At 40.8% G+C, this 25,411-nt stretch overlaps 2 protein-coding genes across 2 annotated transcripts; both read left to right on the top strand.

Moving 5' to 3' along the window:
- The first annotated feature begins 797 nt into the window (after positions 1-797).
- On the top strand, positions 798-1,647 carry LOC115952472 (RING-H2 finger protein ATL33-like). The gene is made up of 2 exons (XM_031069657.1): positions 798-1,390; positions 1,501-1,647. Exons 1-2 carry the CDS (start codon positions 940-942, stop codon positions 1,572-1,574), a joined length of 525 nt encoding a protein of 174 aa, XP_030925517.1. The 5' UTR covers positions 798-939; the 3' UTR covers positions 1,575-1,647.
- A 12,348-nt stretch (positions 1,648-13,995) lies between these two features.
- LOC115951277 (acid phosphatase 1-like) lies at positions 13,996-16,842 on the top strand. The gene is made up of 4 exons (XM_031068462.1): positions 13,996-14,067; positions 14,278-14,710; positions 15,191-15,403; positions 16,665-16,842. The coding sequence occupies exons 2-4, from the start codon at positions 14,319-14,321 to the stop codon at positions 16,840-16,842; spliced, it is 783 nt and encodes a 260-aa protein (XP_030924322.1). The 5' UTR covers positions 13,996-14,067; positions 14,278-14,318.
- Positions 16,843-25,411: the final 8,569 nt, after the last annotated feature.

A 25,411-nucleotide genomic window follows, 5' to 3' on the forward strand; every position in this document is an offset into this window, starting at 1 on the left:
ACTGCCAAATGGATAAACCCAAATAGCTTTAGTGGTCCCACACCATAAAATTTGGGTTTAAGTGGATCATGGTAATGATACCGCACTATATGAGCTATTTTTTTGTTCATCAAAAAAAATAAAAAAGTTTTATGTTTACGAAGAAAGTTGTATAATCACAAATAAGGACTTATCTATTTTGGCTAAGGGAGAAAGGCTTTTAATGGGGCTTAATATAAGTAGGTTTAGGTTTTGGTATAAGTTAATTAAAGACTTTTGAAACTTCTTAATAAGGTTTTCACAATTTCATTCAAGTGAGTTTTGCACGAATTTTTTTCATGCTTAATTGTTCCATTAGAGCGAGTCTTGATTTTGCTCGACTAGAATTACTGGTCTTCAAGTTCTCTAATCTTGACAAACATTTGCACATCATAAAAACTCAATTATAATAGATTACAACCCTCTTAAATCTTAGCACATGGTTTGTCCTTGTCACATGAAATTTGCCAATCTCTAAAAACCTCACAAAGATGCTGATATATGATCCACAAACAAAATTCTGCAGAAGGGCCTTGTACAAGCATATATATAATTTTAAGCCCCAACCCAGCTAGCCTCGGATGTTATATACATTCTTCACAGCCCTGGCCCATCCTGATTCTGGTCCGCTCTTCTGGTCCATACTCCATAGTCCATACACACTCATAACTATAGAAAGAAAATAAAATGCTTTGTAGTGTAGCAATCATTATGTAGGTTTGTCCTCTAACCTCATTTCCCGTCAAGTGTCAATTATTGCTGCTTAAAATTCCAAAGCAAACCCCACACCCACCGTTCACGAGGCACTAATCTAGTAATCTTCTGCATAAAGCTGCTTTAAATACAAAACAAAAAAACAGGAAAAAGCAAAAACACAAAAAAAACAGAAACAGAGTCTGACTACTCTCTCTCCTCTCCACCATGGAGAACGCACCCTCAGTTCTTCTAAGCTTCGAACCAGCCCCCTTCCCCGCATCGCCAAGCAGCGTGGACTTATCTCCTCTTGAATTCGTTCTCGCTCTTATTGCCGTGGTCACCATCCCAGCCTTAGTCTACGTCTTCTTCTTCGCCGTGAAGTGCCCTCCAAACCCTTTTCGAGGACGAAGATACCGGAGCTCCTCGAGCGAGACCGATGGAATTAGTAACTTAGATGGGGTTGCAGATGTTGTTAAGGTTGAGAAAGAAAGCAGCCACGCTAGTAAAGATGTTGTTGGTAGTGAGTGTCCTGTGTGTTTGATGGTGTTCGTAGAGGGTGAAGAAGTGAAGCAACTGAGTGTGTGCAAGCACTCTTTCCATGTTCCTTGTATTGACTTGTGGCTCAATTCTCATTCTAACTGTCCCGTTTGTCGTGCTTCTGTCTCTGTTAAGCAAGGTTCGTCGGATGCATCTGATTTGGTTTGAGTTTCACACTACTATTTACCATATATCTCTGGCTAGATTCTTTATCTTCTTCTTATTTTTGTTTCTTGATTAATTTCTTAGGGGTCGGGAAGAGATCAATGTTTTGTTATGAATTCTGTTTGCTTTTCAATACCTTCATCACCGACAAGTTGTAGTTATAGTATTGTTGTTTGAAGAAGAAAAAGATGAGGGAATCCAAGGTAGACAAATAGGATTAGTGATGTCAAACATTGTGTTTCGATATCCTTGTCATTTTTGTTTTCAACAATTTTTAAAATCTAAAAATTGTTGTTCATGTCTTAATTAATTAGCAAATTTAATATCTTGTTTGTTTACTGTAGTGTGACACCTTTCTGGGTATAGCTAAAGCATTGCTTCTTGAGAGAGTCAAAATTGGATTGGTCATTGAATAAAATTGTGACTACATTCATAGTTTGAGATGAAAAATAGGTTGAACATGGAATTCAGCCCTTAATTAGAAACTGGTAGCCCCCACTGTTTGGTGACTATGAGTTTTTTATTTTTATTTTTATTTTTATTTTTATCACAGTACTAACTACCAAGACAGTATGATTACTTTGCTGAGCTAGGTGTAACTTTAATTAATTCGTTTGAATTTTTTGCTCCAATATCTAGTTTAGGTCGACCAATAAAACCCATTAACCTCAGGCTAAGAGACATCGAATGACAGCTTACCAAATTCGTTAAATAAGGTTCAAGCAAGACAAGAAATAACAAAAGGGAAAATTATTCTTTTTTCACCCTTATCTTTCATCCTAATTACACTTATCCCTCCAAATTATCAAAACGTACTATTAATCCCCTAATTTGAGAGTTTCGTTACAATGTGCCCCCTACCATCTAATTTGGGGTTAAGTCTGAAGGAAAACATGTATGCAAATCAACAACAACTAGTAGCTTACAAAACTGCCATCAATGAACCCTCTCCTACACAACCATAAACACCACCTTCCTCACTGTCATTGACCAAAACTCATTCTCACTAGTACCATTAGTGTTGCTTGCTGCAAAAGCAAAACCCTCCATTCTAACCATGAACCATCGAACTTTATAGAGACCCCAAAGTACCCTTTGCTCCCGTTTTAATTTTTCCCAATGCCATCTTTGTCACTCTCATTGTTGCCTCATCGGCTCTTCAACAATCTCGTCGTCGTCAAAAATATTGCTGGCATGAAGTTGGTCGTCACCTCTAACATGATGTTGAAGAATGAAGAGGAGGTAATTTTCTTTTAGATGCTTAGAATTTATTTTGCCTGCTTCGGTTTTGTTTTGTTTGATGGAAAATGTAGAATTTTTCCCAAGAAACATATGCTAATCTGAACATATTTTCCCTAGAATGTTTGTGAATTTAATTTATGTCAAATTATTTCATTTATTGTTGAAAATTGGATTTTATTTATTTATTTTAAGAATCTTGGAAATTGGAATTGAGGGAAGAGATTGAAGTTGTTGGCAAAATTTGTTGTAGGTTTGGGATGGCATTTCTTGACGCTTGTTTGGTTAATGAGAAAAAAAAAAAAAAAAAAAAAATCTCTTTCTTTGATGTGGGATTCAATTATCAATTTATTTCCGTTGTCAAAACCGCTCAATTATCAAATAAGTTTATTGAGCGGTTTTGCAATCTGGGATGATGTAATTTTTAGTTTGGATTAAGTGGGTTAGTAACTTAGTATATATAATCTACTTTGATTGTGAAACGTGTGAGTGAGAGTGTTGCTGGGTTTGCTTCCTTGACTGGGTCTATCTGTTTTTTACTTCTTTTGCCTTTTGGGTCAACGTTGGTGTAATATGCAGTTCGTTGTCATCTTTATCTTCTTTTTCTTTTTTCTTTTTTTCTTTTTAAAATGAGAAACCAGTTTGTTGTCATCAATTGTTACTTTTAGATTGGTGATAAGAAAAGAGACCTAAGGGGTATTTTAGTAATTTCAAATGGTAGAAAATTACCAAAATACCACTTTATTGTTTAGATACCACGTGATTTTCAAGTGCCGACATTTTTCGTTAGACTTTACAGTTTACACTAAATCAAACTGTGGAGGGAATACTGAAACAAAAATATAACCTTGGGTACTGAAAAAAAAAAATATATATATGTGGGGCCCAACAATTCGTGGACCAGGCCCATTCACCCTTAGAGAGTCCGAGGGCCCAATCCGAGGAGAATTGTAGCCCAAGCTCCATGACGCAGAGCACAGACCAATTTTGGGAGGCAGCCGAGGACAGTCTAGTCCTCGGCAGGCCCATAATCCCCCCAGAATAAAGGGACAAATTCGGGAGGAAATCCAAAATACCTTGGGGCGATTACCCTAAATACCCTTCTGGATAAGGCCCAATGCCTGACAGAACCGTACTCTGCAGCTTTATCAAGTCATCCCCAACAATTTCGGGATTAGACTGATGGGACCAATGTCAGTATTTGTAAAGACTGACCCTACACGTGGACGAAGGACATCGAACGCACGCTAGTATAAAAGGAGAAGTAAGTGAATCTAGTGAGGGGGGGAGGAAAAGAGAAAGACTTCATGAATAAGATCGCCGGAACGATCCATGCAGAGAATAGAGAAGGTCCTCCGTTGGACAGCCGGAAGGGACCACAAGGGTCCTCGGATCAAGTCCGAGGAGCCCATTCTCAGAAGTGGCAGCACGGCGGGGCTTTAAACGTTTAGGCCCAGTCCACTTTCCACAGGGACCTCTCTGAAATCCAGACCGGACCATCGTCCCGTGACCAAGCCCAAGCTTTTCAAGCCCACTCTCTACAAATTGTATTGTGAGGGATCTCTCCCGCGTGAACCCAAAAATGTCACTGGGCCGCGCAGGAATCGTGTCCTTACAATTGGCGCCGTCTGTGGGAAAGCATGCGCGCTTGGCGCAGGTGGCGGTGGAGTCAACTCTCTACTAAGCAAAAATTCACGGAGCTTCCGCCGTCTCTTTTGACGTGCAGCTGTTGTTCCGACATAAACTTCTGCTAGGGGCTACTCCTTGCAGCGCCCATGGCGTAGGCCGCCCTAGGGGCTCTTGGCCTCAAGCCGGCTCTCCCCGCCCTGATCTAGGGGCTTACATCCGAAAAACAAACAAACACAAAAAACAAATCTCAAACTTTGGACAGAACCAAGGTCTTGCATGGTCCTCGGACTCAAACCTATGGGGAAACCAAGCACAAGAACAAATCTCATAAACTTTGGACAGAACCAAGGTCTTGCATGGTCCTCGGACTCAAACCTATGGGGAAACCAAGTACAAGAGATCAATATCAAAAGTTTTGGACAGAACCAAGGCCTTGCATCCACGGACTCAAGCCTGTGGGGAAACCAAACACAAAAAACAAATCTCAAACTTTGGACAGAACCAAGGTCTTGCATGGTCCTCGGACTCAAACCTATGGGGAAACCAAGTACAGGAGATCAATATCAAAAGTTTTGGACAGAACCAAGGCCTTGCATGGTCCACGGACTCAAGCCTGTGGGGAAACCAAACACGAAAAACAAATCTCATAAACTCTGGACAGAACCAAGGTCTTGCATGGTCCTCGGACTCAAACCTATGGGGAAACCAAGTGCAAGAGATAAATATCACGAGTTGTGGAAAGAACCAGGCCTGTGCAGGCCACGGACTCAAGCCTGTGGGGAAACCAAACACGAAAAACAAATCTCATAACTTTGGACAGAACCAAGGTCTTGCATGGTCCTCGGACTCAAACCTATGGGGAAACCAAGTACAAGAGATCAATATCAAAAGTTTTGGACAGAACCAAGGCCTTGCATGGTCCACGGACTCAAGCCTGTGGGGAAACCAAACACGAAAAACAAATCTCATAAACTCTGGACAGAACCAAGGTCTTGCATGGTCCTCGGACTCAAACCTATGGGGAAACCAAGTGCAAGAGATAAATATCACGAGTTGTGGACAGAACCAAGGTCTTGTATGGTCTTCGGACTCAAACCTATGGGAAAACCAACTACTCGTAAGGAAAAACTACATTACGTAGAATTTGGATTCATCTGAGGAAAGCTCTCCACTCGCCATTGGGTCAGTTCCCAAATTGCGGGGATTCGCAAGTCTGCTCTTATATCTGCAGCACCAAGGGAATCGACGCGACGTAGGGCAATACGTCCTCTGAGAAACGATTTGAGTTCTTTACCCTCCGTCAACTCCTCGGACGGTACTCACATTTATCACAGAATATTCAATTGTTATCTTTGCTAGTTTCCTGAGTTAAACTTGCTATGAATTATTGCCGTAATGTTTGGTAGTGTTGGTACATTAGAATTGATTGGATTATGTTTCAAAACTTCCTGCTCTAAGTATCATTGAAGAAACAAACACAGGGAGCACACCCTTCCACAAAATAATGTTGCCAAAAGAGCAGTATTCAAAATAAGTAGGCAAAATTTCCTTTTTTATTAAAACAAAGAAACAGTACAGCATACAACAAAAGCTGAAATCAACTTGTGATAAAACTTGCTACATGATAGAAAGGAAAGTTGCAAGAAAGCAAGAGAGGGCCGAGGAGGTAGCACAGACGAGAGGTTGGCTACTGCTTCGAGGCCTTGTCCCTTCCCCCATGCTTTCGCATGCCCATAGCTCCGGCAGCAAAGGAGCCCAACTTGAGCCTCACGCCGTAGTGGGAGGATGCAGGTAGCACAGAGGAGAGGTTGGCTACTGCCTCGAGACCTCGTTTCATCCTCTACGCTTTCACATGCCCGAAACTCAGGCAGCAAAAGAACCTGACCTCAGGCTAACACCATCTACAAAGAAGGTGCAGGGAGCCGGAAGTTGGGGAGCCCCCGCAGAAATTTGCCGGCTACAAGGTAGACAGTGCTGATGGTGGAAATTCCTTCTTCGGACATACCAAAAATCTGGCATGACCAGAACCTGCTTCGGATTTTGACTAAAAGCGTGGGAAACACCCTCTCCCCTCTGACATAAGGGGATATTTCTTTGAATCTACGCCTTCGTTGCCCGTATATCACTCTTCTGAGCCTTGGGAGAACGTGGCGCCTTTGCGGCGGAGAAAGTTTTTCTTCCCCGACCCTCGTCTCAAACATGACTTACTGCGGGAGGAAGCTGAAGGAGGAGACTAAGGAGCTGGTGCCTAGGCAAAGAAACTTGCTCTCTTATTTATTTGAGGAGATAGGGTGGTGGCATTTAATTAGCGCAGCTTCCCAAGGAACGCTACAGACAAAACGTCTCCAGCTCGACTTCCAACAAACCTCTGCAACGACAAAACTAAAGGAGCCTCGTGGAGGTGCACCTCGAACATCGGGACACCCAAAAGTACCGCGTGGCCAAAGACTGGAAATATCTCCTGATCTGTGGGCCTAGTAAATTCGCGGCCCATGCCCTTGCTACATGATAGCCCATGGACTACGGCCCACGCCGGGTAGTAACTAATGCCGAGGACAACCTCCTGCCCGGCCACGTACGGGATATCTAAGGAGAGGGAATAAAACAGAACCAAGGCCTTGCATGGTCCTCGGACTCAAGCCTATGGGGAAACCAGGTATAAAAACTATTATTATTACGAGTTTTGGACTGAACCAAGGCCTTGCATGGTCCTCGGACTCAAGCCTATGGGGAAACCAAATATAAAAACTATTATTATTACGAGTTTTGGACTGAACCAAGGCCTTGCATGGTCCTCGGACTCAAGCCTATGGGGAAACCAAATATAAAAACTATTATTATTACGAGTTTTGGACTGAACCAAGGCCTTGCATGGTCCTCGGACTCAAGCCTATGGGGAAACCAAGTGTAAAAACTATTATTATTACGAGTTTTGGACTGAACCAAGGCCTTGCATGGTCCTCGGACTCAAGCCTATGGGGAAACCAAGTATAAAAACTATTGTTATTACGAGTTTTGGATAGAGTTAAGGCCTTGTCTGGTCCTCGGACCCAAGCACGGCATCAAACCTCCAGTTCTCTCCTCGGCCAGCATGGGTAATTATTACTTTTCACTGGTCGGCCTTATTGGGCCAAACACTTATATTAAAGTTATGGCAACATCTTTTTATTATCAAGTATTTTGGTCTTAGTTGTCATCGGTTTTAGATACTTTCTCATTGAGCCGAGCAGCGTTTACCAATATACAAAAACATAAACAGAATATGCAAAATGAAATAATAAACACTTTTATTAATATAAGAGATTATTACAATGTACGAAAAAGGGCTCAAACAAGCCTATACAAAAGAAGAACTGCTAAAGCAACGATAACACTCGCAGTACAGAGAAGTAAACAGTCAGGCTTCTTCTAAACTCATCTTCAAGGTCTCTTCAGTCTCTGTCTCAACATTGCTCATATCGTGACAAGAACCTCCTTCGGAAAAGGATGAAGAACAAGGAAGAAGAATTGAAGGAGAAGGAAGAAGAATTGAAGAAGATGGAGGAGATGAATGAGGAAGATGGAGGACATGAGTAAAGAAGGAGGAGAAGAAGAGAGTAGGGATGAAAAGAAAGAAAAGGAACAAAAGAGGGAAAAGGGAAGGCACCAAGACGGAACTGGTGCTGGGAAGACTATAAGAAGAAGGTGGAGGAGGGCACCGAGGAGCAAAAGAGGGAGAAGCAGAAGCACTTAGCCCCTGCCTCAGCCCTGACTCCTAACACGTTGGTGCCATATTAGGTACGCTCGTGAGGAGCCGGGTGGTGCTGATATTGGGTATTCTCGACTCAGTCACGCCAAGAGTTCGGCGTGATGAGCCCCTGCTTCGGATTTTGGCTAAAAGAGAGGCGGGACGGATCTTAAGTCTGCGCCACCCTTGCCCTGATCGAGCCATTTCAAGCTTTATCCGAATATGGTGTCTAGAGGAGGGGCATGATTTCTTCATCATTTGTCGTGATCTCATAAGAAGGGAAGGGGGTTAGTACGAAAGTGATGGCCTCCTGCCTGCCTTCTTATAGGAAGAGCAGAACGGATGGCATTAAATGTATTCAACTTTCCCAAAGAATCTGAAGAAAAAAGAGGCGTCCGTTCCACTTCTCCACCTTATCAAATGAGCCGCCGGATATAAATGAGCCTCGTTAAGGGGATTCATTAAGGGCGCGTCTGGGACATCCAAGCGACAGGAGCAGACTCCGAGCGGATTAAAAGGAATCCCTCAAAAACCGCCTGACTTCCTGGGAAACCGCTCACATAAATGCGGGATCAAGCTAAATGGGCCATATTAAGGGCCCGGGTTTGCCAAAACCCTCCTTTCCAATCCGAAATTCGGATAGAAGGGTTTTGAGGGGCTATTGTGGGGCCCAACAATTCGTGGACCAGGCCCATTCGCCTTTAGAGAGTCCGAGGGCCCAATCCGAGGAGAACTGTGGCCCAAGCTCCATGACGCAGAGCACAGACCCATTTTGGGAGGCAGCCGAGGACAGTCTAGTCCTCGGCAGGCCCATAATCCCCCCAGAATAAAGGGATAAATTCGTGAGGGAATCCAAAATACCTTGGGGCGATTACCCTAAATACCCTTCTGGATAAGGCCCAATGCCTGACAGAACCGTACTCTGCAGCTTTATCAAGTCATCCCCAACAATTCCGGGATTAGACTGATGGGACCAATGTCAGTATTTGTAAAGACTGACCCTACACGTGGACGAGGGACATCGAACGCACGCTAGTATAAAAGGAGAAGTAAGTGAATCTAGTAGAAAGAAAGAGAAAGGGAAAAAGACTTCATGAATAAGATCGCCGGAACGATCCATGCAGAGAATAGAGAAGGTCCTCCGTTGGACAGCCGGAAAGGACCAAAAAGGGTCCTCGGATCAAGTCCGAGGAGCCCATTCTCAGAAGTGGCAGCACGGCGGGGCTTTAAACGTTTAGGCCCAGTCCACTTTCCACAGGGACCTCTCTGAAATCCAGACCGGACCATCGTCCCGTGACCAAGCCCAAGCTTTTCAAGCCCACTCTCTACAAATTGTATTGTGAGGGATCTCTCCCGCGTGAACCCAAAAATGTTACTGGGCCGCGCTGGAATCGTGTCCTTACACATAGTATCATATAATAGGATTTAAAGGACACATATCCTAACAGTTATAACTTTCTTGACCATGTGCATTTCTATATGCTATTGCAATTTGCAACAACAAATAATTTCCTTATAATAACGTGTGTTCCACATCATGATCAACATGAGTCATTAGGTCTTTTCTCACTGGTTTCTTAAAAAAAACAGGTCTTTTCTCACTATAATCCAATCCAATCCAATGGCATTGACACATTGACATATGTCATGGAGAAGAAGAATATAGATCAATTAGTTTAATAATCTTGTCCTAGTATATGAACAATGGAAAAGTTAATGGATGCTCTAAGGGTATTAATTTAGGATATATTTTAAAAACTTTTTATGAGAAAAGAAAAATGCAATAAATTTTTTAGACAACTGTTTATATATCTCATAAAAGTGGTATCAAAATTTTCTTAAAATAATTTATTAACAATTGTCCTAAGTGAGATCACCCTATAAACAAATTTGAGAAACTAATCGCGATCAGATTCCGAAATGGTCTGTGGAAAACAAACAAAAACACAAAAAGGTTTCTAACTCATTGACCTCAATGGTCAATGCCCACCAATCACCTTCTTTCTTTTTCTTAATTTCTACGCCGACCTAAATTGGTCTGCATACTACTGGACGTGGCACACTCGATTTTCCAAAATGACTCTCTGATCCAATTTCTTTGCAAAGGTTTCCAACTTATAAATTCCAACAATGTCACGAATGTAAATGGTATGACGGCTGTTCCCACTTCCCACCACTATGGTTTTTGTTAAGATGTGGGCGCTGACTCTATTCCCACTTTTGGACTACTAAACATTTACCAATTGGTATGAAATATATGCTTTTCACATTATGGATATGATTGATTGTAATGGTATATAAATGAAAATAATAAATTCATATAAAAATAATGTTATTGTACTTAAAAATTAAGGTGTTTAATGAATCAAGTTGAGCTGAGTATTAAAAATTCATACTGGTTTATTTATTTGTATTTCGAATACAAGTGGAGCTTGAGCTTATTATCAAACAAGATTACATATTCGAGTTTGGTTTATTTTATTGTAGAACAAGGTCGAGCTTCTCCATGAGTTACTTGATTGATTAACCTACTCTTTTCCATTATATGGTAAAATCATGAATATTTTTATTTTATTTTATATAAGATAGAAATTATACTCTAGTCTAATTTAAGTGTATATGTGTGTGAAACTCCCTTCTAGAGACTTGAACCCTGACCTTTGCCCCCACACCCCACAAAGCATTTATACTTATGGAGTGACCACCGCACTAAGGGTGTGCAGTGGTATGACTAAATTTTTTTGACCATTCACGAATCTATGATTTTCTTACAACAATTTGACTGTCTATATTATCAATAAGCTACAATTAATAATATGATATTATATGGACCTATTATAAACTTACACAATTTCAAGTCTATATAAATAAATTTTTAGAAAAATATACGTATAAAAATATAATATTATATATAATTAAATCGAGTCTTATATTTACGAGTTTATTCATGAACACATTTATGTATGAGCTTAACTTGTTTAATAGTCAAGCCTAAACTTGAACTTGAGTTTAACTGATTTGCTAAACAAACGAATATAAACAAGTTTTTTTTTTTTTTTTTTTTTTTCAGAGTTGAGCTCGAATTGTTCATTAACAGCTTATTTCATTTACAACACTACTTAAAATATATTATCTTATATGTTGTAAGGACTAAGGAGGGTTATAAAAAATATTATGAAATGCTCAATGTCTAAACCTCCCCAATAGACCGCGGCGGTGATCTCTTCTGAATCCATATATCCTCCGTGGTGGACGGTGGACCACGTAGCTCTCCTCTGACATCTGGCTATCCACCATAATAGATCACACTCATTTTGCTCTCTGACGCCATTCCCACCAAAAACAAAATTGAGACTTTGACAAACTAGTAGTTTCTTCATGAATATTTTAATTTTGTGGAATGCTTTTTCGCTCTTTAAATACCTACTTGGTAGTTGCTCCTAAGATGCACATAGATTACTTTGATCAGCAAATTTGGGTCAAATATTGCAACTTATTGTGCAACATTTTTTTTTTTTTTTGGGGTGTTTTGGGTAAATGTTGTAGGCATCTCGTTTGCCACTTTTATAGGTAACTCTTTCTTTGGTAAGCATTCTTCTATGGATCAGCTCTTTCAATCTCTTATTTAGATTAATTTCCTAGTATTCTCTTGCATTCTGTTGTTAGGTGGTTTAGCATAGCACGTATTCTTCACCTTTTCTTGTTTTTATTTTCCAAACCCCCTCCAAAAAGAAAAAGGAAAAAGGAAACATGATGTCCCATTCTTTGTTGTATCTCATGGAGTCCTCAATTTGTATCACGTCTCACAACAATCTGAAACCATGTAGTACTAGATGAGGATGGCAAAACTGGACACGATCTGCAAACCCATGGGTTGAGATTTAATGGGTTTGTATCATATTCGGGTTAACACAACTGACCCATTTAATAAATGGGTTGGGTTAGTGTTCATCACATGGAACCCGTTTGACTTGTCTGACTTATTTAATTAAATAACACTTTACTAATATACCCTTCAAATCCTAGGTATATAAACTTATTAGTTGTTGTGGTTTATTTTCTTTGACATATTATGATTGATTATTTGTGATATTAAGATATGTTTTAGTTTTAAATGAATATTTGTGATGCAGTTACTCATTAGTTCTGAATTTTATATTAAAAATATTTATTTGTTTGGTTTTTCATAATTCATATCAATTTGGTTAATGCTAAAATTAGTTAGTTTTTTTTTTGGATAAAATCTAATAAACATGCCAACACGACTGACCTATTTAATAAATAAGTTGTGTTAGGATTAAAGAATCTTAACCCGTTTAATAAACATGTCGGGTTAGAGTTGACCCATATAATCGAATATATGAGTGAACACGACATGAACCCGACACGCGAACATGAATTGCCACCCCTAGTTCTAGGGTTGAACTACTTTTTGAAAATCACTTATATATGGTAAAATTACACTTTACCACCATAACCTATACTTTATATTACACTTAAAAATCTTAATTTTTCGAATACACGTTTTACACCATAAACTATGGCACTTGTTATACTTTGTACACTGACATTAAGTTTTCTGTTAACTTAGAATGGAAATTCAAAGTTTAAGGTATAAAGTGTAATTGAGAGTATAGTTTAGAGTGATAAAATGTAATTTCTCATTTGTTTTTAAGGGACTGAAAAGAGGGGCAATTAAGTGTTTTTACATGATGCAATACTTTTCCATCCAAATTAACAACAAATTTGATATTGGAGTGTAAAGTATAACAAAACTCATTTTTTTAAGGGACAGAAAAGTGAGGCAATTGAATCTTTTCACATTACACTATATTTTTCCATCAAAGTTAATAGCAAACTAGACATTGGGTACAAAATATATTCAGAAGTCATAGTTTATAATGCAAAACATTGCATTTAAAAAGTTTAGGATAATAAAATGTATTTTTTTTCTATAAATAAATTATCATAGCACTGTATATTGACTTGTACATTTGGAAAAACAAAACACGAGCTTATATTATTTAAAGTCAAAAGAGGATCTTCCATATTGATCATATTTTAAAATTTTAAGTGATGGATGGTGGCCAAAAAGAGTTTGGATCAGCAAAGTGGCAATAGATTACCTTAATTAATAATTTGAAAGTATCAATTGTAAGTTTCTCCAATCTGAATCATGCAATAGATTTTGGGTATCTGAGCTAGACATTAACCCACCCACCCACCCCCACCCCCCTATTTTTTTAATCTTTTCTCTGCTTTTCAATTGGTAAATTTTGTATGGAGCGAGAATACCTTTCTTTTAAATGGCATGACATTCATTTGTGGGCTGATACATATTCTCTGTTCTTCCACTTTCTTTTAGAACGCTATAGATCATCCAAAAGTCATCTTTAAAGCTCAATAGGTGCATCTGAAGATGCTTCTTGTGGCTTTCCTTCATCCCAAGAAAATTAGATTTTCTTGATATTTTTTTAAAGAAAATAAAGAATAACTTTTGTTGAACACGCTAGCTTTTTCGGTGACTTTGGCATCTATATATTCTTATCTTCAAGTACACAAAGATAATCAAAACTTGGTTATAGGAATTTGGTTGCATTATTTAAATTTTGATTTATTACTCAACAACTGAAAATAATACCCTTTTTTTTGGGGGAGAACTTGATTTGATGGTAGGGAATTCCAAACCTATTGAGATTATCTACCAATAAAAAAAACTTTTTTGGGAGTTAATTTCTCCTAGTAACATAGTTTGCCAAAATACAGACAACAGAAATAGGAAAAAAATTTCTAATCGTGCAAACCTTACTCTATTTGTCATCAGCCTTTTCTTTTAGATTTTTTTTTTAGCTTGTTTGTTTATGTATAACTTTTCAACACCCTTTTTTTTCCTAAGCTTAATCATATTTTTTTAACCAACTTTCAGCAAATAAGCAATCAACAAAAAACTACATTCAAACAGACATATCAGGAGCACGCCTTGGTGAAAACTGAAAATCTCATTTGCAAGTGCATTTTCTAGTGTAAGCGTGAAGACTTGGCCAAAGGAAGCAAAAGTAAGCTCAGTCACACTTATGATTTTAACTTTTGTAAGTCTCATTCGCAATATTGACACAGAATAAAGTAAAACTAATCCCACCCCACGTTATCCTTTGGCATCAGCAGTGAGCAAGCTCTCACTGCTTATGGCTTTATCATGCTCTTATTATGTGTTACCGCTCGTGTTTCCAATCTTGATACTAGCTATTTGTGCCTGCTTGCATTAGCTTTCTCTCATTATTAAGCTAGCTCAGCTCATCGGGCACACATGATCAGGGCCATGGTACATCAGGTACGAGAGGTTTTCATTTATTTGTTTTTAGCGGTGTTCTACAAGGCAACTGGTACTGTAAAGCCTTATTGGAGACCAGGAAGCAACTTGAGTCCTGATAATGATCGTGCCTATTGCTTAAGCTGGAGGTTGGGTGTAGAGACCAACAATGTGCGTGCATGGCGTACCGTCCCATCTGAGTGCAAGGAGTACATTGAAAATTACATAACTCGTGGACAATATTACCATGACCTCAACTTCATTACCAACCAAATTTCAAGTTATGCAGATGAGATTGCTCTTTCTAACGATGGCATGGACGCCTGGATTTTGGACATTGATGATACATGCATATCCAACATCATTTATTACCGAGGAAAGAGATATGGGTACGTTATATTATGTGAATAATTACTTTAGTTAGTGTAGATTTGTATCCCCTTATCAATGGAAAAACTTATCAAAAATCATTTTTGAACTTCCAAAATTGTACTACCCTAAATAATAGATTGTTAAATTTCATTCACTTTGTCGCAATCATGAAAATACTTTAAAATGTTTCTCATTAATCTTTAAACTTTAAAAATTATTTTTAGAAAGTTCTTATTATCATATAATGGATGAAAAATGTTGAAATGACAAATGAAATTTATGTTGTATTATAGGCTAACTCCTTTTTATCAAAATAACCTTATTATTTTCATGAATTCTATTTAGTTCGTTAGTATTTTCCATCCATCTAATAATGGTAACATTATTGAAACGTTTAAAATATAACAATGATTTTGAAACAGGAATTAAATGTTGAGGACCGATTGTATACCATTTGTCTTGAAATATATTTGGTTTCCATTTTGTAAAATGCACAGGTGCGACCCATATGACCCGCTAGGGTTTAAGGCGTGGGCAATGAAAGGAGAGTGTTCAGCCGTTCCTTTCATGCTTGGGTTGTTTGACAGATTGGTTCAAAGTGGATTCAAGGTGATCTTGCTCACGGGAAGAGATGAAGAGACCCTCGGCCAAGCCACAACTGATAACTTGCTTAGCCAAGGATTTATTGGTTATGAACGTATCATTTTCAGGTAAGATGATAACAACTCCTATGTTTTTTTCACTCGTTAAATATATTAGATTATAATACTCACCATCATTGAAATGATTACTGAACAACAAAGTAATAATACTGAAAAATCCTGTGGAGTACGGGTAAAAACTAAAACTAATATATTCTACAGTTGCTTGGCTAGGAATGCCCAGTGTTCCATATATATATGTTATTAAAAAAATAAAGGGCAGCCAAGTGTGTATATGCCAAATTGCCACATCATCAAAAGTCAATTTTATATTTGGATATTGTCCTAGTCAACATCCACGCAATATAAATGTAAAAATCCCAGTTCCTTTGACCAGCCAAGAGCCTTCTATATCCAATAATATTCTTCTTTTTTTCTCTTATTTATATTTATTTATTTATTGATAAGAAAGAATTTTATTGCACACAAATCCAATAATATTCTTGCTGACATTTTCTACAAGCTTTTGATTTGTTTGATATTTGATACTTACGGTATATTTAGGGTCCCCTTAATTAGTATACAAATATATAATTATAATTTGTAATTATATGTACTTTAAAAAATATATATTTATCAATAATTCATCAGGTGTTTTTTTTTTTTTTTTTGCTAAATATTTGTGTACAATTTAATTTGATTTATTTTTTGAAAATATATAAGAAATTTATTATTATTATAGTAAATACCTATTAATTAGTGTCTTTAGGACACTTTTTTTTTTTTTTTTTAAATTTTAAGATAGCTCTTTCCCTCCCTAAACTCCCAAGCACTTTGTGCATGAGAATGTGTCAATTTAGTTACAAAGTCCTTGGTAGTATCTTTAGGGCACTTGTTAAAACTTAATCAAGATTAAAACTGATGGGTTGTAGAATGGGTGCATTGCATATGGGCTTAAGCCTTTTACTAATTTGAAGTTTAAACTTTTTTTTTTTTTTAATATACAAGATAGAATTTCTATTCTAATCTAATCTAAGTGTATATGTGTGTGAACCTCCTTTTTGGAGACTTGAACCTCGGCCCTTGTTCCCTACACCTCATAAGTATTTATACTTGTGAAGTGACCACCGCACCAAGGGTGCGCGGTGGTTGAAGTTTAAACTTTGATGGGTGGGTAAAGAAATCGATGTTAATTACTAATTAGTGGTTTATTTTTCTTTTCTTTATTTGAAGAATCAAGTTTAAGTCTTACCCGTCTCATTGACGTCATTGAATTAAAAAAAAAAAAAAAAAAAAAGCATTTTTATCCTTGTGATTCTTTACCACACAGGACCACGGCTTATAAAGGGCAAAAGGCAGTGACTTTCAAGTCTGAAATTCGGAAGCAGCTTGTAGAAGAAGGTTACAGAATATGGGGAAATGTTGGAGATCAGTGGAGCGATCTTCAAGGAGAATTTACAGGCAATCGGACCTTTAAGCTTCCTAATCCTATGTATTTTGTTCCTTGAAATTGTAGAACCTTTGTATTTGGAATATTGTATATCCAATTACAATCACCAGTGTTCCTTTTAAGTTTTATCAATAACTTGTCACAAATAAGTCACGCGATGCGTGAGAATAAATAATTATTTCGTATGTTCAATTAAGTCTACTTTGGTCCAATTTGGTCCACTCGGTCAATTTCGGTCTCCTTCAGTCCATTTTAGACTAATTGAGCCTTAAATTGATTCTTTTATATAGGTTACATTTTCAAGTTTAGCTCAAAAATTCTTTTTTTTTTGGGCTGAAAAGTATGAAAGTTTATTATTTTTGGGTTAAACTCTTTAGTTTTGAGTTAAAAAATACAAAGAAAATAGACATTAGACATATGAGCCCTAAAAATGCAATAAAAATGATAAATATTCAAAAGTCTTATTCGGTCCACATTGGTTCTACATATCTAGTCCATTATGTCCTCTTCGGTCCAATTTGGTCCATATGGTCCTAATCGGTCTATTTGGTTCTATTTAATACATTCTGTCCATTAAAGCTCTATTCGATCCATTCGGTCTTATTCAGTCTACTTCAGTCTTATTCGGTCCACATTAATCCTATTCAGTCCATTCTGTCCACTTTGGTTTTATTCGGTCCTTTTCGGTCCACATTGGTCCTATTCGGTCTATTCTGTTTACTTTGGTCTTATTCGGTCCACTTTGTCCACTTTGGTTTTATTCGGCCCATTCTGTCCAATTCACTCTACTTTGGTCCCGTTCGGTTCATTTGTTCTTATTCCGTTCATTCGGTCCTCATCGGTCCTATTCGGGTCACCTTGTTTCTATTTGACCTATTCTGTCTATTTGGTCCACTTTGTTCCATTTAGTCCAATTCAGTCCATTTGGACCACTTCAGTCCATTTTGGTCCACTTCTATCTATTTTTGTGCACAAGAAAGACATATTTGGGTTGAAAGCACCTAATCAAAATTCAAATTTATTAAAAAAATATAAATCTCAAACTCGTAAAATCTAAAATATTAAGCACAACATTTATTATCGTTATGCTTTTGTTGTTGAGCCATATTAATGTAGTATTCTAATCAGGGCCGGCCTAATAAAATTTGGGGCCTAAGGCAAAAATTTTATATGGGGCCTTTTTATATGTAAACATTAATTAAATAAAATTATATAATACTAATTAAATTAAGACTAATTTGATGTAAATACAGAAATTGATGAATAATACTAGTTATGAATATTATAGTTGAATCAAAAGGAACTTACTTTAACTTGGATATATGATTATGCATAGTTAAGTACAGTTGTAATCTAAATTTTAATTTTATATATTCTTTTTAAGAGAAAGAGATGGATAGATATTATTTGGTGTGTGGCTTAGTAGGAGATTAGTCATCATTGATGATTTATCACATTTGCAGCATTTTATTTGAAACATCTTAGGGTTTCAATTGGGTTAAATTTTTATTGGTCCCCTATTTTAAAAGTGTAAGGACACGATTCGTGGCGGACCGTAACGGTGCCGGGTTCGCACGTAAAAAGGCCCAAACAATATCATTTGTAGAGCGTGGGTTTGGAAGGCTAGGCCTTGATCGACAGGCGGTGGGTTTTTCGTGGTGTTCATACAAGGTTAAGTTTTCCTTCACCCCTGGAGTCTTTCTCCTGGAGGTGGGCTGGGAGGCTCTGGTTTTTGGCCATTTTTCCCAACCCCCCCTGTTGGTGCACCTTCCTTTTTATTATATAGTCCGTCTCGGTTGATCCTGACCCTCCACTTGTAGGTCAGGCAGGAGCTTATTTCTGTATCCATCCCATTAGCCGTCCCGTCTAACTTTCTATTAGTTGCATGGATCGAAGTTTACACCGTCCAAACGTCTTTTCTCATTTATCAGCTCTGGGTATTGGCAGGTGCATTCACTGAAGAGGGGACGCATTTTCCTTGGTCCAATTTCACACCCTGCTTCCCTATGGGCCCCATTCCGTTCACATCCCCTTGAGGGGGCTGTTTGGGGATTGCCTACTCCATGGTGTTGGTCTTCCCATTGAAGCTCTGTAATGCCGAGGACAGGGTAAGTTCTCAGCCGTTCCCCTTGCTACCTCGGCCACTGATCATTCGTCTTCGGCAAGATACCTCCTCGGCACGGGCCCTAGGCCCAGATAGAGTTTGGGCGGGATTGCAGACCTCTCGGACCCATAATAGCCCCTCAAAATCCTGCTATCCGTCCCCTCGGACGGATAGGAGGGTTTTGATGACATCAGGGATCTGCCAATGCCTTTCAATCTTTGTCATCTATCGATTCCCGAGGTTTTTCACCTGCCCAAGGCACGTTCCTAGAGCCGTTGGAAGGCGAAACGTGGCCTCATTAAATACGGGCGGCTTGGTGCTTCCCACGTTCAACGGTGTGATGGAAATCAAACGGTGGTGATCTTCTGGCCTCTTTGAGCGGGAAAAAGGGTGTGCAGTTTACCCTAGAAAGTATAAAAGATTTTTTGGAGATGGATCCGTCTCTCCAGTTCTGTACTTAAGAGTTTTAGTGCGTGTATCCAGGGTTCATCCGAACTTCCGCCCAAATTCAAGTCTATCTCAAGCACATATAGCCCATCCGAAGCGTAATTCTCCTTTTATGTAAGTTCCCTACCTCCATTAACTCGCGTTTTTTCTTTTCTGAGTTTATTTCTCTTTGGCTCCCTTTCTTTTCCGTCACGGGTTAGGTTTGTTTTAGTAAATGACAAAGGCGACTAAATTGAGATTGAGGAAGTTGGTCGATACTGAAGAGGCGATGAATAAGTTCATCGTTGATTATAGGATTCCCCCCAACGTAAGTCTGGAGCACTGTAAGATGGGGGAATGGCACATTAAGAGGGGAACGGGCGCGGTTGTAATTCCCGTCCTCGCCTTTGTAGAGGGAGGTATGAGAATCCTTATGGGACCAGTGACGAGGGGTTACCTCCGGCATTTCCGTTTAGCCCCTACCCAATGCGCCGGCAACATTCTTAGGATTTTGGGTTGCGTGGACGCTTTAAACGAGAAGATGGGTTTAAGACTGACCCACCATGATGTAAACTGGTGCTATAACCTTCAGAAATTGAAAGGAAAAACCTACTACATGAGGTCGAGGGATGATAGGTTCGGTTGATCCAGTGCCTCTCTGATTCCAACAAGGGACTGAATAAGGATTTCCTTATCGTCTCTGGGGAGTGGCATGATGGCGATCCATGCCCTGTAGTAGAAGGAGAACCAGGTGGGGTATTAGGAATGGAAGAGGGATAACCATTTAAACCATTCTAACCTAACGTCTTTCGATAACTAACCATGCGTATATGTTTGTTGCTTTTGTAGATGAACGCGCCTATACACGGCATTTTCATTTAGTCAATCGGGCAGACTTGGAGACCGTTTTACAAGCGGCAGTTTTTGTGAATGACAGTGATGGCCAAGTCCGTGCAGCTCACAAAATACTAGGGTACCCTCCGGTTCAGAAGTCATTCGGGGACGCGAAGCACGTAATCAGTACCCGCCGTCCTTGGCTTCCAAAAATTACCGTGGTAGAGAAGGGATTTTTAATCTCGCAGGAGCCAGCTGTCCCCAAGAACATCCCCCTGGTGGGCCCCTCTTCGTCTCATCAAGCAGCAGAGGACGAAGGTGAGCCAGATCAGCCGAAGGAAGGGTTCGGGGTTTTTGACTTAGTCTACCAATCCGAGGACCCCCCTGGTGACCTAGGTGACCCAGCCTTGTCCGAGGCGGAATTGTCATTAATAGGCACCTCTTCTCAAGCCGAGATGGGAGTCAAGAGAATACCTTTAACCCCCCTTCTCCAACTCCTCGAGGACCAACCAGGGAAGGATACCCAGGAGGCACCACAACCCAATGCTCCTCCTCCACCACCTCGGCCCCTTACAATCCAAACCAGGTCATCCTCCACCAAGTCCCAACCACAATCCACCCGCCCCGAACCTCCCACCTCCTCCCAACCAGCTCGGTCTCCTCGACCTGAAGGTGCTGATTTCAAGAGAAAGAGGAGCCCCAAGGGCAAGGACATCGTGGACGAGGGAAAATCCCAACCTCCTAAGGAGAAGGATGAGACTCCGCGCACAAAACAACTGAAGATCGGACCCCAAGGCAAGGGCAAAGGACCCGCAGTTTAAACCTCTCAAGGCAAGGGAAAAGGAATTGATTCCCAATCCCTACCGAGCGCCTGGCTTCCTGCCCCAATGCTTCACGGGAGTCCATTACTGGAAACTGCCTCTCTGAGGGACCTTGGAGACGGCGAGGGTGGATACGTGGCGGATGCATTAGGGAGAACCATGCTACTCCCTAATGACATGGATGAGCTGAAGAGAATGAGGATGCAGGAGGTTTTTCTCAGTACTAAGAGATACTTGGGCATGGTAAGATTTCTTGAAACCTAACACTTTACTAATTCTTGTCACCGGTTTGTCACTCACTACACGTTCATCTTTCTTGACAGGCTCTCCAGGCAACCTATAGGATGGAGGAAGAAGTGCATGACAGGAGTAAGGTGGCCGAGAACGAACGCAAGAAGCGCATAACGGCCTCAAAGACTCTCGAAGCTTCTGAAAAGGAACTTGCCAAAGTCAAGGATGACTTAACAATGACTACCCGCAAGAGGGATAACGTCTCGGCGAGCCTTGCTAGTGCCCAAAAACAGGCCAAGGACCAAACCAAGCGCGCAATTGAAGCCGAGGACCAGCTGCGAATAGCCAGAGATCTGATCGAGGATTTAAATAAGCAGCTGGCCGCGGCTTTGCATGAGAAAGGAGTGGCAGAATATGCCCGCGATGAAGCCGTAAGGGCAAAGCAGGAGGCCGAGTTTGCCAGGAATGAGGCAGAGGCTGCCAAGAATACGGCCGAGGACGATGGTTACAACGTGGGAGTAGCCGAAACCCAGGCCACCCTTAAGGCGCAGATTCCTGGAGTGTGTAGGTTTTATTGCTCCCAGGTTTAGGAGGAAGCATTAAAGCGAGCTGGGGTGGATGCGTCATCTGATTTATGGAAGGCGGAGAGCATATTCTACCCGGGGCCATCCGCGAGGCCACTTCGACCAGCCCCGCGGCTACGCGTGATCAACCCGAGGAAGAGATCACCCCGTCGGAAGACTTGCAGGCCAGCGGTTCTTCTAGCAAGGCGCCCAAAGAAGGAGAACTTCAGGATGTGACAGTGATATCCCAGCACACGGATTCTGAGGCACCTAAAGAGGTTGCTGAGCCCGTGGTTGGCATTCAGGTGCCTAATACAAAGGAGCCAACCATACTTGCACAGCCGCCACAGGCCACCCCCCTTGCTGTGGTTCCTTAGAGTACCCGTGCTGGCCCTGTTCAGCCTTCCCCAGAAGGGACCATCCTTCCAGGCATCGAAGCTGAATCTGCTCCCTCCTCTCGGGACGTGACCGACAAAAAAGCAGAAAAGTAGGAGTCTTGGCTTGGCTTTTGTACTCGTTTCTATTTGAACGATCAACTTGTTTCTTCTTATTTCACAAACTTCCTAGTTTATTGATGATTTGCAAGCATTTGAACACGTATATATGAAATCGTGTTTTTCCTTTTTCCTTCTGGTTACATCGTTAGCCGCCCTTGTGGATACGTACTATTTGTTTATGAGTTCTGCGCTGATTCATTTTAACATGTACGAATATTTATGCATGCAATACATTTATCATCATGCTCCCCAAACCCTAATTTATTTGCACCCACAGAGGCTTTAGACTCATTTCTGACCTTCGTTTTACGAAGATATAGGCACCATTTTCGACATCACGCATAGTAGCTAAGTCTTGCTAATCGCAATTTCTTCATCCGAGTAGTTGGTTTCCCCATAGGCTTGAGTCCGAGGACCATGCAATGCCTTGGTTCTGTCCAAAACCTAGTTTTCCACATCCAGGTAGTTGGTTTCCCCAGAGGCTTGAGTCCGAGGACTATGCAATGCCTTGGTTCTGTCCAAAACCTAGTTTTCCTCGTCCAGGTAGTTGGTTTCCCTAGAGGCTTGAGTCCGAGGACGATACAATGCCTTGGTTCTGTCCAAAACCTACTTTTCCACATCCAGGTAGTTGGTTTCCCCAGAGGCTTGAGTCCGTGGACCATGCAATGCCTTGGTTCTGTCCAAAACCTAGTTTTCCACATCCAGGTAGTTGGTTTCCCCAGAGGCTTGAGTCCGTGGAACCATGCAATCCTTGGTTCTGTCCAAAACCTAGTTTTCCACATCCCAGGTAGTTGGAGGCTTGAGTCCGTGGACCATGCAATGCCTTGGTTCTGTCCCTAGTTTTCCTCATCCAAGTAGTTGGTTTCCCCATAGGCTTGAGTCCGAGGACTATGCAATGCCCTAGTTCTGTCCAAAACTTTGTTTTCCTCATCCAGGTAGTTGGTTTCCCCATAGGCTTGAGTCCGAGGACTATGCAATGCCTTGGTTCTGTCCAAAACCTAGTTTTCCTCATCCAGGTAGTTGGTTTTAGGCTTGAGTCCCATGCAAGGCTTCCCAGAGTTGAGTCGTGGACCATGCAATGCTTGGTTCTGTTCTGTCCAAAACCTAGTTTTCCTCATCCAGGTAGTTGGTTTCCCCCAGAGGCTTGGTCCGTGGACCATGCAATGCTTGGTTCTGTCCAAAACCTAGTTTTCCACATCCAGGTAGTTGGTTTTCCCATGCAAGGCTTGAGTCCGAGGACATGCAATGCCTTGGTTTTGTCCAAAACCTAGTTTTCCACATCCAGGTAGTTGGTTTCCCTAGAAGCTTGAGTTCGTGGACCATGCAATGCCTTGGTTCTGTCCAAAACCTAGTTTTCCTCATCCAGGTAGTTGGTTTCCCCAGAGGCTTGAGTCCGTGGACCATGCAATGCCTTGGTTCTGTCCAAAACCTAGTTTTCCACATCTAGGTAGTTGGTTTCCCCAGAGGCTTGAGTCCATGGACCATGCAATACCTTGGTTCTGTCCAAAACCCTAGTTTTCCACATTCCAGGTAGTTGGTTTCCCCAGAGGCTTGAGTCCGTGGACCATGCAATGCCTTGGTTCTGTCCAAAACTAGTTTTCCTCATCCAGGTAGTGGTTTTCCCCAGAGGCTTGAGTCTGTGGACCATGCAATGCTTGATTCTGTCCAAAACCTAGTTTTTCCACATCCAGGTAGTTGGTTTCCCCAGAGGCTTGAGTCCGTGGACCATGCAATGCCTTGGTTCTGTCCAAAACCTAGTTTTCCACATCCAGGTAGTTGGTTTCCCAGAGGCTGAGTCGTGGACCATGCAATGCCTTGGTTCTGTCCAAAACCTAGTTTTCCTCATCCAGGTAGTTGGTTTCCCCAGAGGCTTGAGTCCGTGGACCATGCAATGCCTTGGTTCTGTCCAAAACCTAGTTTTCTCTTTGTTTGGGATCGTGGCTTTAGGGGAGTTAGCTCCTCAGCCAAGCCCCTAGAGTTTATCCATACGATTAACGCTACCGAGTGCCTAGTTTGCTCTTTACGGGGGACCTTGGGTTTAAGGGAGTTAGCTCCTCAACCAAGCCCCTAGTCAAGAAACGTAGTCCTTAGCAGAACTTTATACTAGAACTCTATAACCAACGGTTAGAAATAACGAAGAAACTCTATCGACCCACTTCCTGTACCAACACACAAGCCTTTCCCATAGACGGCGCCAATTGTAAGGACACGATTCGTGGCGGACCGTAACGGTGCCGGGTTCGCACGTAAAAAGGCCCAAACAATATCATTTGTAGAGCGTGAGTTTGGAAGGCTAGGCCTTGATCGACAGGCGGTGGGTTTTTCGTGGTGTTCATATAAGGTTAAGTTTTCCTTCACCCCTGGAGTCTTTCTCCTGGAGGTGGGCTGGGAGGCTCTGGTTTTTGGCCATTTTTCCCAACCCCCCCTGTTGGTGCACCTTCCTTTTTATTATATAGTCCGTCTCGGTTGATCCTGACCCTCCACTTGTAGGTCAGGCAGGAGCTTATTTCTGTATCCATCCCATCAGCCGTCCCGTCTAACTTTCTATTAGTTGCATGGATCGAAGTTTACACCGTCCAAACGTCTTTTCTCATTTATCAGCTCTGGGTATTGGCAGGTGCATTCACTGAAGAGGGGACGCATTTTCCTTGGTCCAATTTCACACCCTGCTTCCCTATGGGCCCCATTCCGTTCACATCCCCTTGAGGGGGCTGTTTGGGGATTGCCTACACCATGGTGCTGGTCTTCCCATTGAAGCTCTGTAATGCCGAAGACAGGGTAAGTTCTCAGCCGTTCCCCTTGCTACCTCGGCCACTGATCATTCGTCTTCGGCAAGATACCTCCTCGGCACGGGCCCTGGGCCCAGATAGAGTTTGGGCCGGATTGCAGACCTCTCGGACCCACAAAAAGCCTTGTTAGAAATGAAAAAGAAAAATACTAAAAATACCACAAAATGTTCACAATAAATGTGATTATGATTGTAATTGATGAATTTCAATAACTTAATTTATTTGGGTTTGAATTACTTTTTTATGTAATTGATGATATGTCAGTTAAATCTATAATAAAATTTGTGGTATCTTTAGCATCACTCTTAAAAAAAAGTACCAATTATTTAAAAAATGTTATATTTTTATAAAATTTTGGACCT

The sequence above is a fragment of the Quercus lobata genome, chromosome 7, assembly GCF_001633185.2.
Source record: "Quercus lobata isolate SW786 chromosome 7, ValleyOak3.0 Primary Assembly, whole genome shotgun sequence".
NCBI classification, from domain to species: Eukaryota; Viridiplantae; Streptophyta; class Magnoliopsida; order Fagales; family Fagaceae; genus Quercus; species Quercus lobata.

Bases quoted from the DNA above. Each gene is read 5' to 3' on its own strand.
- LOC115952472 (XM_031069657.1), top strand. From the start codon at position 940: ATGGAGAACGCACCCTCAGTTCTTCTAAGCTTCGAACCAGCCCCCTTC. The intron at 1,391-1,500 runs GTTCGTCGGATG...TTAATTTCTTAG, and splicing joins TTCTGTCTCTGTTAAGCAAG to GGGTCGGGAAGAGATCAATG.
- LOC115951277 (XM_031068462.1), top strand. From the start codon at position 14,319: ATGATCAGGGCCATGGTACATCAGGTACGAGAGGTTTTCATTTATTTG. The intron at 14,711-15,190 runs GTACGTTATATT...TAAAATGCACAG, and splicing joins TACCGAGGAAAGAGATATGG to GTGCGACCCATATGACCCGC. The intron at 15,404-16,664 runs GTAAGATGATAA...TTTACCACACAG, and splicing joins TATGAACGTATCATTTTCAG to GACCACGGCTTATAAAGGGC.